Source organism: Carcharodon carcharias, chromosome 12, assembly GCF_017639515.1.
Source record: "Carcharodon carcharias isolate sCarCar2 chromosome 12, sCarCar2.pri, whole genome shotgun sequence".
NCBI classification, from domain to species: Eukaryota; Metazoa; Chordata; class Chondrichthyes; order Lamniformes; family Lamnidae; genus Carcharodon; species Carcharodon carcharias.
The window spans coordinates 121,971,612-121,987,237 of NC_054478.1; the positions used below are offsets into that span (position 1 = coordinate 121,971,612).

General features: G+C 42.4%; 1 protein-coding gene across 8 annotated transcripts in view; it reads right to left on the reverse strand.

Moving 5' to 3' along the window:
- The window catches only part of pcnt (pericentrin), a 316,492-nt gene that overhangs the window by 86,708 nt on the left and 214,158 nt on the right, over positions 1–15,626 (reverse strand). For all 8 annotated transcript variants that reach the window (XM_041200682.1, XM_041200684.1, XM_041200683.1 and 5 more), the window contains 3 exons: positions 11,242–11,412; positions 4,713–5,264; positions 4,051–4,153 (listed from right to left, as the gene is read on the reverse strand). In XM_041200682.1, coding sequence (XP_041056616.1) covers positions 4,051–4,153; positions 4,713–5,264; positions 11,242–11,412 — 826 coding nt within the window. The remainder of the gene's footprint in view (positions 1–4,050; positions 4,154–4,712; positions 5,265–11,241; positions 11,413–15,626) is intronic.

Consider the following 15,626-nt stretch of genomic DNA (forward strand, 5'->3'; position numbering starts at 1 on the left):
CATGTACCATGACCTCTGCCTTATCACCCTCCCCCTTCAGGATGCCCTGCAGCCGTTCAGTGACATCTCAGACCCTGGCACCAGGGAGGCAACGCATCATCCTGGAGTCACGTTGATGGCCACAGTAGCGCCTAACTGGTCCCCTGACTGTAGAATCCCCTATTACTATCGCTCTTCCTCCCTTCCCGAACAGACAGGCTGCTTGTGATGCAAGAAGCTTGGCTCTGCCTGCACGCCCTGGAGGAACCAGCACCCTCATCAGCCTCCAAAATAGAATACTAAGTAGTAAATACTTAGCCGACCTTACCCAATACTTCACAGTGATTCCTTTCCCTTGTATCCTCTACTGCTGCAGCAGGGCAAGACCACTCTCTGGAGATTTAGGAAGTTGGATAGCAAAGAAAAATGCAAAGAGCACCTCTTCCCCTCTGTACCGAATTCCCACTGTGCACCAAATTGCCAATGCTCACACTCACTCTGGCTGTGTCTCACTCAGGATGAGGTCTCTCCCCTGCTCATGTGCAAGCAATATCCTGTGTCACTTCAACAATTTCCAGTAACTGGCCTGAACTGCCTCCTCTTCACTATGTCCAATCTCGATACATCCTCCCGCCCACCTCCCTCCCCCCTCCACAGGACTTCTTGAATGGAGGCACAAACAATCCCCATCCACCAGCAGCCTCCACTGACTGGCTGAATTGTGTTCTCATCGTTTAATTAAATTTCTCCTTGAACTTGTCTTACCTCCTACAAATAAAAGGTATTGCTGTGAGTACCTACGCAGGCAGTAATTATGCCTGTCTTTTTGCAGGGTATGTGGAATGCTTCTTGCTTCAGTTCTACTTAGGCTCCCACCTAACTCTTTTCCCCAATATAAGTGACAACAGTATTGGTGTCACTTCCTGCTCTTGTCCGAAGCTGGAAAATTAATCTATTTTCCATCAATTTACACCTTTCTCTCACCTTCACATGGTCTATCTCCGATACTTCCCATCTGTTACTTAGCTTCTGTCCCTACTTCTGGGGATAGGTTGCCTACAAATATTCATTATAAACTCACCAATCTGCAGAGTTATCTTGACTACTCTTCCCCCACACCCTACTTCCTTCAAAGTTCCATTCTCCTCGTTTCTCTCTCATCTGCACCGATGATACTACCATCCACAACCATGCTTCTGACAAGTCTTTTTCCCTCAACCCAAGATTTCCCCCAACTGTGGATGACATGGCACTTCAACCTATTTCCTGCACTTCTGCCCTCGCACCTTTCCCCTCCCTCCCAGAACCACAAGAGAACTCTTGTCCTCACTTTCCACCCCTCCAACCTCAACATTCAAAGGATTGTCCTCCACCATTTCCACCACCACCAAACACATTTTCCCCACCCCTCCCATTCTGAAGGGACCGGTACCTCTGCAACACACTGGTACACTCCTCTATCACCCCCATCACCTCATTTGTTTCTCATGGCACCTTCTCATGCAATCGCAGGAGTTGGAACCACCCTACTGCCTCCTCTCTCTTCATGTCCACAGCCCCAAACAGTCCTTCCAGGTGAAGCAGCACTTCACTTGTATTCCTTGCAATTTAGTATACTGCATTCCCCCATCAGAACGTGGTCTCCTCCACACTGAGGTGACCAAACTGAGATTTGGTGACCGTTTTGTGGAACACTTCTGCTCAGTCCACAAGCATGACTCTAAGGTAAGCATGCAGGTATAGCAGGCGGTAAAGAAGGCAAATGGTTTGTTGGCCTTCATAGCAAGAGGATTTGAGTACAGGAGCAAGGATGTCTTCCTGCAATTATACAGGGCTTTGGTGAGACCACACCTGGAAATATTGTGTGCAGTTTTGGTCTCCTTATCTAAGGATGGATGTTCTTGCTATAGAGGGAGTGCAGTGAAGGTTTACCAGACTGATTCCTGGGATGGCGGGACTGACATACGATGAGAGATTCAGTCGGATTATATTTGCTGGAGTTCAGAAGAATGAGGGGGGAACCTCATAGAAACCCATAAAATTCTAACAGGACTGGACAGGGTAGATGCAGGAAGGATGTTCCCAATGGTGAGGGAGTCCAGAACCAGGGGTCACAGTCTGAGGATACAGGGGAGACCATTTAGGACCGAGATGAGAAATTTCTTCACCCAGGGAGCGGTGAGCCTGTGGAATTCACTACCACAGAAAGTAGTTGAGGCCAAAACATTGTATGTTTTCAAGGAGTTAGATTTTGCTCTTGGGACGAAAGGGATCAAAGGATATGGGGGGAAAGCGGGAGCAGGCTATTGAGTTGGATGATCGGCCATGAACATAATGAATGGCGGTACAGGCTCAAATGGCTTACTCCTACTCCTATTTTCTATGTTTGTTTCTATGTGTCTTCCAGCTGTTTGCCATTTTAATTCATACCTTTGCATGCTCACATTTCTACCCTTGTAGTGTTCCAGTGAAGCCCAATGCAAGTGTGAGCTTCCAAGCCTTCTAGACTCAACATCGAGTTCAACAACTTCAAACCATGAATTCTGTCCTCCATTTTAATTTTTTTTTGGCCAAGTGCCAGTCTGCCTATTGTTTTCACATTTTTGCTTTCACACATTGCTGTCCTTTATTCTGCCATTAACACTTACTCTGGACCAATGTTTTGCTTCTTTACTACAACCATTATCACTTCCTTTGCCATTTGTTCCATGATATCTTTGTCATTTAATCTCTCACACCCTCCAAGCTATCCCTGATCTTCCTTCTTGTTCCACCTGACTCTCCTCCTTAATTCAACAGCATAAAACCCATCACATTTCCAACTCTCTTCAGTTCTGAAGAAGAGTCATATTGGACTTGAAACGTTAACTTTGGCCTGGATTTTCCAGTCCCATAGTGGCAGGACCCGCCGTGGAAGATTCACCGGCCCAGCCAGAAGTCCATTGACATTCGGCGGGACCGGGCCATCCCAGCAGCAGGTGGGGCTGGAAAATCCCACCCTCTGTTTCTCTTTCCACAGATGCTGAGCTTTTCCAGCCCCTTTTTATTTCAGATTTCCAGCATCTGCAGTATTTAGCTTTTATTTAACTAAATTGAACTACCATGTTTGGTCACAGAGAGCCAACACTGTGACTTAGGAACTTATCCAATCTAAAGCATAACTGTCTTTCTACAAACACATGAAGCATTAGCAATCTATTTACATTTAATCTTCGTCCTAAGAATAAATCATACTGAAAAATGGTTATCAGATGCATTCTGAGGTAAGCTCATCTGCATTTCAAGTAGTCCTTAACATTCTGTTGTCCTACATGCTTGAGAGAAACAGCTTAAGGGCTTCAACTTTATTTTTAAACGTTGAAGGACAGAATTCAATCAAGTCCTCCTTTTTAACATCTACAAGAGGCGGAATATCTGCCACATGAACCTGAAATTAGATGGTGAATCTGGACAAAAGTGCTGACTGATAAGACATTTAAAATTTTTTTTCACAGGATATGGGCGTCACTGGCTAGGGCAGCATTTGTTGCCCATTCCTAATTGCCCTTGAGAAGGTGATGGCGAGCTGCCTTCCTGAACCACTGCAGTCCAAGTGGTGTAGGTACACTCAGTGCTACTAAGAAGAGAATTCCAGGATTTTTGACCCAACGACAGTGAAGGAATGGCTATATAGTTCCAAGTCAGGACAGTGTGTGGCTTGGGGGGGAACTTCCAGGTGGTAGTGTTCCCGTGCATCTGATGCCCTTGTCCTTTTAGGTGGTAGAGGTCACAGGTTTGGAAGGTGCTGTCGAAGGAGCCTTGCTGAGTTTCTGCAGTGCATCTTGTAGATGGTACACTCTGCTGCCACACTCTGGTTGAAACCCACATTAGACAATGGAAGTAGGGGAGTTAACATAGCTATCAAGGACCCTAATTGCTTTCCATGTTCCCTTTCCATTTGGATGTCAGTCTTGTGCATGGAGAATCAATATGCTCTTACATGAGGAATAACAACTGCTTCTTGTATAGAGTATGAATTGTTAGTGAGAATGGGGAAAACGTTCTGGTTTGTGTTCTTTATGGCATACTTACTGCTGCCACAACCATCGCTTATCCAGTCAGGGATTGACACTGTTGATGCCACATCTTCCTGTAAGGCTGTCAGTGTTACTTCTACTTTTGCATCACTTTGCACCTATGGAAAAAAAAATGCAAACCATTAAGAATGTCTCTCTTCAATCTTAAAAAAAAAGTGACATTCTATTCATCCTAGATTAAAAAGCATCGAAAAAATTTCTGACAATGGCTGAAGCACTTAGCAGAAGAACCAGCATCACAACATATAATTGACTCAAAGCAGATACAAATCACTCACAGAAGTATAGAAATATCAGCCCCTCACAACTGGACTGGTGCTAGAGCCCCAAAATGCAGTGATTTAGTATGGTCTAATTTTCCAGCTCTGTCCTGTAAATCTCTGTTCAGTATCACTGTGACAAGCACTTTTATAGAAGCAGAGTACTAAGTGTGGAAGAAGCTAACAGTAAATCTGAATCAAATATAATTAAGATCAATAGCAGGCACCCAACAAAAACCAAGGTTTGAAGAGGAAACTTAAAATGCTGGCCAGCATCCTAAAAGAGTGCACCAGGAGGATTATATAATGCTGTGGCTGATTCAATCACCACATTTCAAGTGGAAAAAAAGTGAATCAGAGCAACGTTTCAAAACTGATTTTTTTCCCCCTCTCTCACCTTCGCTGCATCAGAGGAGTTTGCGAATGAATGTGCATAATCAGATGTGGCTGGAGAACGCCCATGCAGTTTGTCTTTTGCAGAGTTAATGCTCTGGTCCTCTCCATCTGTATCTTTCCCAAGTCCAAGTGATCTGCTATGCATTGTCTCTACATCAGCACTGTGCACACCACTGATTTCAGAAATCCTGCTCAAGTGCAGTCCATTCATCCATTCCAGACTTTCCTCATACTTTCTCATCACCTCTGGAGAACTCAACAAGCTTTCATTAGTAGTGTGATTGTAGACAAATGGCTGATACTCATCTTGAATAACGGTCTGTGAAGTTTCTTTGTAATTTGAGGGACTGACTTGTGGCCTATCTGCTTCTAAATTGGACAATCGCAGCAATTCAAATCCTTGCCTATGATATTTTTCACTCAAATCTTCTACTTCTTTTGCCCGATTTGCTAATTCCTCTTCTTGCTGCATTAAGGCTTCTTGCAGTTGGTTCACCTGAGTTTTCAGGTTATGGATATGGATCTCTAGGTCAGCAATGGTGCGGTCTTTTTCCTTTAAAAGAAATGTATGAGGCATCCAATTACATTCAGCTATATAGAGAATTATGAAAAGTTTTCCAACAATTCAAAATTGCAGGTGTGTCCTGCTCAAAACCAAACTGTAGCATCTTTATGTTATAATATTAAACTACAAACACTAGAAATTTCCAGTGAGCCATCTAAATGTTCTAATTGTATTTGGCAACAGAAACACTTAGGATGCTTTTCACAGTAAATTTTACACTTAAAAACAGAAACAAACAAACCAACAATGCTAGAAATTTGAAAGACAAACTAAATGCCAGAATATACAGCATCTGTGAAAACAGAATGTAACATTTTAGGAGTAGCCCCTCATTCAGAGTTTGTCACTTTTTAAAATTTAGACTTAATAGATGCAGTTCCTCAAAATGGTGACATTTTCAGCTAATGGAGCCCAATGAAATTTGTTTGTCCAAAGTTAGCTGCTAGATGGGTCGGTGGATGTGCCATTGAGTTATGAGCTCAAAACTGAGAAACTGGTTACAGATCCTGATCGACTGTACACACAAGTAGAAAATCAGTTTCAGATCTGTATCAAAACTATATGTGGATAAGGTTGTTAATTACCTACTTTTGGTATCATCTGCTTTGTTCTCTGAACGTCAGTTACCCTTTATTAACAATTCCCACCCAATGGGCAGTAGTGGAGGGGGAAGAAGGGGGTGTGGGAAATGAAAGTGTGCAGTCTAAGGCTTTCCATTTTGCGATGAGATTAAGCATATGATTTTGTATGTGGAGGAGCAATGATAAAGTCCAATGAAAAAGTAAGCTGTTTAAAAGTCAAGTCCAACATTGAAATGTTTTATATTAAAGCAATAAAAAGAACTTATAATGCCTTTCTGACATTGAAAAGCGCTTTACATTCAATGCATTACTTCTGAAGCGCTGTGACTGCTGTTAGTTTTTATGTGGCAGCCAATTTGCTCACAAAGTATCACACACAGCAAATTAATCACTGACCAAACAGCCTATTTTATAAGGTGAGATACTGATGTTTATGGAAATTGAAAAGTCTGGGGGTAGGGTGGGAAAGGGGTAATAAAAAGAAAAATGCATTTTGTTCATCTATTCAAAATACCAGCATTTCCTTTCTCTGTCCTTTCAGTGATGCTTATAATGGTGATAAAGCAATTTTAACTGTGCCAATAATTTTTATGGAAATCAATAATTCCTTCTGACTTAGAGGTTAATCGAGTCATCTTTTATTGGCTGAAAACTGCTGTATGCTCAACTGATAAGAAGGGTTGGATTTTCTAGATGCAAGTAGCTTCAGGCCAGCAAATACCCCAACCCCGACCCTCCCAAACTATTTCAAAATACCAGCAGGCAATAAACCCGAGAGAGTATGGCCAGGATGTCCCCTTGATAACTTCTGAAGAAAGAGTTCTAACTTCCATAAGTTTAAAAAAAAGGTGGTTTATTACAAGGTATACTATACAATGTTTCTGCATATCCTTTTGAGGGGGAGAGTTGGTAGGAGAGGAAAAGCAGTATTTTTAAACTCTGAGCAGAAAGTACTTCTTTCCCTACATAGATCTTGTTTCTAACACACTACAAGCATGGACATGCTAAATTACTCATCATGTCAGCTGAAGATAATGTTAAAGAGAAGGGTAGCACACAAATTACTTCACACAGCTGCCTTAAAGATACAGTTGGCAGAAGCAGACATAGCCCTTTAAGTGACCTCAGCAAGAGTGAACAAATTCCTTACAGGGCTGTGGTTTAGAATCAGCTGAACAATAATATTATCATAGATTAAAGCAAAATACTGCAGATGCTTGGAAATCTGAAACAAAAACAGAAAATGCTGGAAATACTCAGCAGGTCTAACAGCATCAATGGCGAAGAGTCATACAGACCCAAAACGTTGACTCTGTTTGCTCTCCACAGATGCTGTTAGACCTGCTGAATTTTTCCAGCATTTTCTGTTTTTGTATAATATTACCATTCCTGATCAAAGTTAAATAGTTAATATTCAAAAGTAGTAGTGCAAGGTAATTATTGAAATAGAGGAGTGTAACAGCTTTTTATTTCCGTATCATGTATTATGGCTCTCTTTCCTGTAACTTGTGATATAAAGAAACTGTAATTAATAAATCGTCTTCTTTTCCAAAATAATGATTTAAAAATGTATTTCCAAAAAATATTTTCTAGATGGTTAACAAATATTTGACATTCATACTGAAATGTATGTTTCGTAACCATAGCGGTTAAAAAAAATTGGGACAACACGGTTTTTCATCCCATTTGATTTAAAGAAAATAAATTTAGAAGGGTCTAAAGCCATTTGTTGCACTCAATTGGATTTGGCCCCCAAAGGATAGAACTGCTATCAGCAATTCAAGTAAATGTTTACACATATGGATGATTTAATTTTAAACTTTCAAAAAGGGAATTGGATATACTTGGTAAGCAGAAATTTGCAGAGATATGGAGAAAGGATAGGGGAGTGAGATTAATTGGACAGCTCTTTCAAAAAGCCAATACAGGCACTATGGGCTGAATGAGGCCAAGGGTTGAACTAACAGAGGTCTTTAAAATTATGAAAGGCTTTGACAGAGTGGATGCAGAGAGAAATTTTCCTCTTGTAGGGAACAACATAACTAGAGACTATCAAAGCAAGATAGTCAGCAAAAAATCCAATGGAACTTCAGAAGAAACATCTTTGCCGAAAAATTGATGAGAATGTGGAATTTGCTATTACAGGGGATGGTTGAAACTGGACATGCACGACGAAGGAGGGAATAGAGGGCAACGACGATAGATTTAGGTGAGGAAAGATGACAGGATGCTTGAACGGAGCATAAACGTTGGCGTGGATTGGTTGAGGCCAATGGCCTGTTTTTATGCCACATATCCATGTAATCCTATGTACTAGGAATGTAGCTTGCATAGAATCTATTGATCCTTGATATTAATTGCATTAGTTATAGTAACAAGATCTGGCCATTCAGCCTTTCAATTGAATCATACCTGATCTGTATCTTAGTTCCATCTACCTGACTTGGTTCCATAACCCTCAAGATCCCTATCTGACAACAATCTATGTCAGCTGTGAGGATTCGATTTACATATGTGAAGGAAGTGCTTTCTGACATAACCCCTGAACAACCTGGCTCTTATTATAAGGTTGCACCTCCTTGTTCTGGACTTCTCCTCTAGCCTGAGGATATCTGGAACTGAGCACCATGAAGGGTAATTTCGCTTAGGACTTTCCTTGAATCCCCAGAGCTTGCCTGTTTTATGACAGAAAGTAATTCCTAACCATTGGTTCGATGGCATTTCCACACTTAGCATGGCATGTGTAATATTGAATATGTCTTTCAGGGAACTATGGTCAGAGGCATTTTGGTGATTTACAACGTTCAGTGCTTCTTTCACCTTCCAAGGTTGGGTAGGTAACAAATAAACCTTAGGATGCTAATGTAGTCCCCACCTTTAAAGAAGGAGACAAGATGGACCTGAGAAACTAGAGGCCATTAGCTAGACATCAGCAATAGGAAAGATATTGGAGGGAATCATGAAGGAAGCAATATATTACTTGGACAGAGAAGGATGAATTTGGGCCCATCACAGTTTTTAAAAAAAGTCTGATAAATTTGGTATTATTTTTGAAGAGGTCACCAAGGTCACAAACATGAAAAAAAGCAGCACATAGGGTCAAAGTGAAAAAGAATGGTAAAAAGGCAAAATTAATGACTTTTTACTTAAATGCATGTAGTATTCAGAACAAAATAAATGAATGAAACGGCACAAATAGAGATTAATGGGTATGATTGTATAGCCATTACAGAGACATGGTTACAAGGAGATCAAAGTTGGGAACTAAATATTCAGGGGTATGTGGCTTTTCGAAAGGACAAGGGGGAAGGAAAGGGTGATGGGGTAGTCTTGTGAGTATGAGATGAAATAAGTACGCAGCAAGCAATGGTCTTGGATCAGAAGATGTAGATTCCATATGGGTGGAGCTAAGAAACAATAAGAGGAAGAAAAAGCAAAAATAAAAAATACCTGGAAAAATTCAGCAGGGGTGGCAGCAACAGAACTGTTGAAGGGTCATGAGGACTCGAAACGTCAACTGTACTCTTCTCCGCCGATGCTGCCAGACCTGCTGAGTTTTTCCAGGTATTTTTTATTTTGGATTTCCAGCATCCGCAGTTTTTTGTTTTTATAAGAGGAAGAAAACACTGGTGGGTGTAGTCCATCAGCCCCTAAATAATAGCTATATTGTAGAAGAGAATAAATCAAGAGATAATGAGGAGATAGTGAGGGCATGTAAAAAAGGCAGAAAAGGGGAGTTGAGGATTATCAGATCAGCCATGATCTCATTGAAGCAGACTCAATGGGCTGAACGGCCTACTTCTGCTCCTATATCTTATGGTCTTATTGTCTTAAGGTGGTGGATGGGGAAGTCCAATAGTTATTTTCTATCTGGACCTCCAAAAAGCTTTTGACAAGGTTTCTCTACAACATTGAAGCTTCTGGCATAAGTGGTAATATACTGAGCTGAATGAAAATTGGCTGGAAGGATGTAGGCAGAAAGTTGTTATAGACAGATTTTGATCTATTTGGAGACAGTGGTGTTTCACAGATATCAGTACTGGGACCGCTGTTCATTACTGTTTTTATTAATATCTGGATACAGGTGTTGGGGCCACAATCTTCAAATTTCCAGATAATCCCAAGATTTGTGCAAGGAGCAATACTGTAGGCAAAGTTCATCTGCTTCTGGTGAATCTTGCTGAAAGGGGGTTGACTAGTGATTGGCAAATTATGAATAATTTGAAAAAGTTCATGTTATATAGGCAAATGCTCAATATTCATATACCCTGTGGGAAAATCATAAGGAGAGGCGGAGAGCAGGCATTCTAGTGCACAGATCTCTAAAGGTTCATGAACAATGTCATGAAGTGATAGTCTCAATGAGTAAGATATTAGGATACATTCACAGGACAATTGATTACAAGATACGCATAATATTTTGGCCCTGTACAAGACCATTGCCAAACCTTAGCTCAAATACTGAGTCCAGTTTTGGTCTCGCACATAGTGGATTAAATTGAGGGTTTGAAAGGTATGCAGAGGAGACCCTCTAGACAAACTCAGTTTATAACATCTTAGTCATCAAGATAGGCTAAAATAGTTACTATGTCACACTTTAGAGAAGCGGAGACTTAGGGATTGATCTGAATAAGGATTCTAGGTCATAAGTAATAACTTGAGTTTGAGTTGATAACTGAGTCCCAATTATCAACTGGAGTGGGGGGGGTGGTGGGGTCACAATTGTATGCTAGGTCTGGGCTAAGATATCAGGAAGTGGGTCTTTTTTCAGAGACTAGCAGAGCTCTGGAACAGATTATCAGCTCATGCCATAGATGCCAATTCCCTGAATTCCTTCCAGGCAAAGCATGCACTTGTTCCTGCCTGGGACAGAAATCATCTCTTACAACAGGTTGGATACTGCAGGGGATTATCAGAATGATCCTCTGGCCTGGTGGCGTTGGAGAGGAATATCTTAAGATTCTTTGTTCCCTCTGCCCTACAACCGCAAATTGGCTGCGCTTTTGAACTTGGTCTTCCACCACCCCGGGAGATCACATGATTTTTGGATTGTGTACAAAGTTATGTGGGAAAGCTGGATGAAGAAAGTCTTTTCCTGTTAGTCATTGCTCATATGTTCATAAACTGGAGACAGTCAAAACTAACAGGAGGCACACTTGTGTGAGTGAGTGAAAAGAGCAGTGTGAATAAAACTGCAAGGCATTAGTTAAAAACAACTGCTGTCTAGCCTGAGGAATTTAACATTGCACATTTTCCCGCCCCAGACTTCAACTACCCCCTCCCCCTGCGTACTGCCCACCCCCACAAAATGAATTGCTTGAAATGAAGTTCAGCTGGAAGGCAAGAATACAAAAGAGCTTAATTTCTTCAAATATTACTTTTACCTGTTCAACCTCCAGCAGTTTTTCAATCTGCTCTGTGCTAGAGTTCAGCTCCTCTTTAACTTTAGAAAGCTCAGCCTGCAGTCCCTCACGTTCTGCACTTAGCTGCGTGATTAGTATCTCCTTTTGCTGCAAGGTAGCATCCACCTCTTTCAGTCTCTCCTGCTCCTGGAACTGAAACAGACAATTCCCATCAGCCAGTCTGTGTGCAGCACAGCACTTCACCTTCATTATATTAGATTGGATTTATTACATTCAGTTACAAGTTATTAGCAATGGATCCTCACTAATTTAACTTGAAACTTTAATTTATTGAACTAATGCCAAAAGTAACACATAATTAGGGCTAATACCCCATCATGTCCCAAAACAGGAGGGCTGGACCATTGGGTCAGGTGGAGCGAGTAGCTGAGTCATAAGACCAAGATCAAATATTTGATCACTGAACTGAGTTAGTGAGATGGTAACAGTCGACCTGAGTGCCCTGGGTTACAGGATGAGAGGCATTGAAAGGAGAGGAATGACCAATGGTTTTGCTTCTCTCTGCTGCTGGAATGACATGCGAGTGACACTTCGTAAACACAGGAATAGGACCAGCCGCGATACAGTGCAGCCAAATATCCTAGTGATGCTTACTGTCTAGGCTTACATAAGGAGGAGGATTACGGTCATCCTCAGTCTTGAAATGATCTTCCACACATAGCATATACATCTTTTACACATAGCGGTATACTCCAGCTTTTCAGGTTTTAGGAAACCTCGTGATGAGAATCTTAAAAAATCCTGTCTTGCCTAGCAAGCAACTCAGCTGTATCAAACCGCTATGAAGTCCAAAACGAATGAAACCAGGCGGACCATGTGGCATTGCCCCAGGCATTGGAAACAACAACAGCACACCCAGTCCTGTCAACCTTGCAAAGTCCTCCTTACTAACATCTGGGGACTTGAGCAAAAGTGGGAGAACTGTCCCACAGACTAGGTCAAGCAACAGCATGACAGTCATACTCACCATACCTTACAGACAATGCCCAAAACATCATCACTGGACATGTCCTGTCCCATCGAATGAATGACCCACCAGAGGTGGGGCAGCACAGTGTTATAGAGTCAGGAGGGAATTGCCCTGGGAATCCTCAACACTAACTCTGGGCCCCATGAAGTCTCATGGCATCAGGTCAAACATAGATAAGGACAACTCCTGCTGGTTAACACATACTGTCTCAGCTGATGAATCAGTGCCCCTCCATGAACATCACTTGGAGGAAGCACTGAGGGTGGTAAGTGCACAGAATGTACTCTGGGTGGGGACTTTCAATGTCCATCATCAAGAGTAGCTCAGCAGCATCATTACTGCCCCAGTTGGCAGAAGCTTAAAGAACATGGCTGCTGGACTGGGTCTTCGGTAGGTGTTGAGGGAACCAACAAGACGGAAATACCCACTTGACCTCACCCTCACCAATCTCGCAAATGCATACGTCCATGACAGAACTAGCAGGAGGGATCACCACACAGTCCTTGTGGAGACCAAGTCCAGTCTTCACATTGAGGGTCCCTCCATCGTGTTGTGTGGCACTAGCTCCGTGCCAAACGGGATAGATTTTGAACAGATCTAGCAACTCAAGACTGGGCATCCATGAGGCACTCTGGGACACTATCAGCAGAATTGTACACAACCACAACCCGTAACCTCATGGCCTGGCATATCTCTCACTCCATCATCATCATCAAGCCAGGGGATCAACCCTGGTTCAATGAAGAATGCCGAAGGACATACCAGAAGCAGCGCCAGGAATGCCAAAAAATGAGGTGTCAACCTGGTGAAACTACAACGCAGGACTATTTGCAAGCCAAACAACAGAAGCAGCATGCGATACAGCGTGAAGAAATCCCACAACCAACATAACAGATCTTAACTCTGCAGTCCTGCCACATTCAGTTATGAATGGTGGTGGACAACTAAACTAAGATATTTGCTTCACAAATATCCCCACCCTCAATGACAAGGGAGCCCAGCACATCAGTGCAAAAGATGAGGCTAAGCATTTGCAGCCAGCTTCAGTGAGAAGTACCAAGTGGATGATCCATTTCATCCTCCACATCATCCTCCGAGCATCACAGATACCAGTCTTTAGCCACTTCAATTCACTCCACATGATAGCAAGAAATGGCTAAAGGCATTGAATACTGCAAAGGCTACGGGCCCTGACAACATTCCGGTAATAGTACTGAAGACTTATGCTCCAGAACGAGCTGTGCCCCTAGCCAAACTGTTCTAGTATAGCTACAACACTGGCATTTACCCAGCAACGTAGAAAATTTCTCAGGTATGTCCTGTCCTCAAAAAGCAGTACAAATCCACCCTGGCCAATTACCACACCATCAGTCTACTCTTGATCATCAGCAAAGTGATGGAAAGTGTCGTTGACGGTGTTATTAAGCGGAACTCACTCAACAATAACGTGCTCAATGACACTCAGTTTGGGTTCCACCAGGGCCACTCAGCTCTAGATCTCAAAACATGGTTCGACTGGTTCATTGGTCCAAACATGGATAAAAGCTGAACTCACAAGGTGAGGTGAGAGTGACTGCCCTTGACATTAAGAGAATATTTAAGAGTGGGGCACCAAGGAGCTCTAGCAAAACTGCAGTCACTGGGAATCAGGGGAAAGACTCTCCACTGGTTTGAGTCATACCTAGCACAAAGGAAGTCAGTTGTAGTGATTGGAGGTCAATTATCTCAGTTCGAGGATACCATTGCAGGAGTTCTTCAGGGTAGTGTCCTGGGCCCAACCATCTTCAGCTGCTTCATCAATGACCAGCCCTCCATCATAAGGTCAGAAATGGGAATGTGAGCGGACGATTGCACAATGCTTAACATTCGCGACTCCTCAGATTCGGAAACAGTGCATGTCCAAACACAGCAAAATCTGGACAATATTCAGCTTGGTTGATAAGTGGCAAGTAACATTCAGGCCGCACAAGTGCCAAGCAATGGCCATCTCCAACAAGAGAGAATCTAACTGCCGCCCCTTGACATTCAACGGCATTACCATTGCTGAATCCCCCATTGTCAACACCTTGCAGGGGATCACCATTGAATAGAAACTGAACTGGGCTAACCATATAAATACTCTGGTTAATAAGAGCAGGTCAGAGGCTGGGTATTCCACAGAGATTAACTCGCTTCCTGACTCCCCAAAGCCTGTCCATCATCTACAAAGCACAAGCCAGGGGTGTTATGGAATACTCTCCACTTGCCTGGATGAGCGCAGCTCCAACAACACTCAAGAAGCTCGACACCATCTAGACAAAGCAGCATGCTTGGTTGGCAGCCCCATTCACAAACATTCACTCCCTCCACCACCACCGACGCACAGTGGTAGCAATGTGTACAATCTATAAGAGATGCGCTGCAGCAACTCACCAAGGCTCCTTCGACAGAATCTTTCAAACCCACAACCTCATCACCTAGAAGGACAAGAGCAGCAGATACATGGATACACCACCATCTGCATATTCCCCATCAAGTCACATACCATCCTGACTTGAACTATATTGCCGCTCCTTCACTGTCACTGGGTCAAAATCCTTGAACTCCCATTCTTAACAGCACTCTGGGTGTTCCTACAGCACATGGACTGCAATGGTTCAAGAAGGCAGTACACCAGCAGATCACAAAGTTCCCATGAACTAATAAGTAAAACAGACAAGGACAATGGTGCCTACTCCCCACAATTATCTCAGCCCAGCACCTGTGCGATTGTGTAATTCATTCTGGCCTGAAATTAACCACTTTACACTCATCTAACCACCCAAAGATTAGACCTTTATACAGTCTGCAGCGATGAATGGATGAAAATGCGGTCTTTGGAAGATGCACATCACTTTAACAATGATAATATTGAAAATTGTTTTTCCTTCATTCTACATTTTCCATAAACTTACAGGTTTAGGAAGGGAGATGTCCTTGTATGAAAGTCTAACATCAGCTGTCATTACTGATCTGCCAAATATTTGCTGAAGTGCAATGTTTAGCAAATCCATGAGGATTACTCTGTATGTCAATCTTACGTATGCTTTCAACAAAAACCTGTCCAAGAAAGAGCCATGAATGATCTTGAACACTATGTGAACTTTTCCATCCAAAACTGCAGTACTGCAGGGTGTACTCAATCATCCTTTACTTTAGATCCTTCCACTACAGAAATGCAATTGATCTCAAGTTTTCACATTTAATGATAAACATACAAGACTGAACATTTTACTGCACTCAGTACAACACTTGAAGCCCATAGGCATTTTTTTCTGGACAAGCTAAAGATTTATTACAACCTCCCCCTGCTTCTAAAAAAAAAAGTACAAGCAAAGGACATGCATGCTGTAGCCTT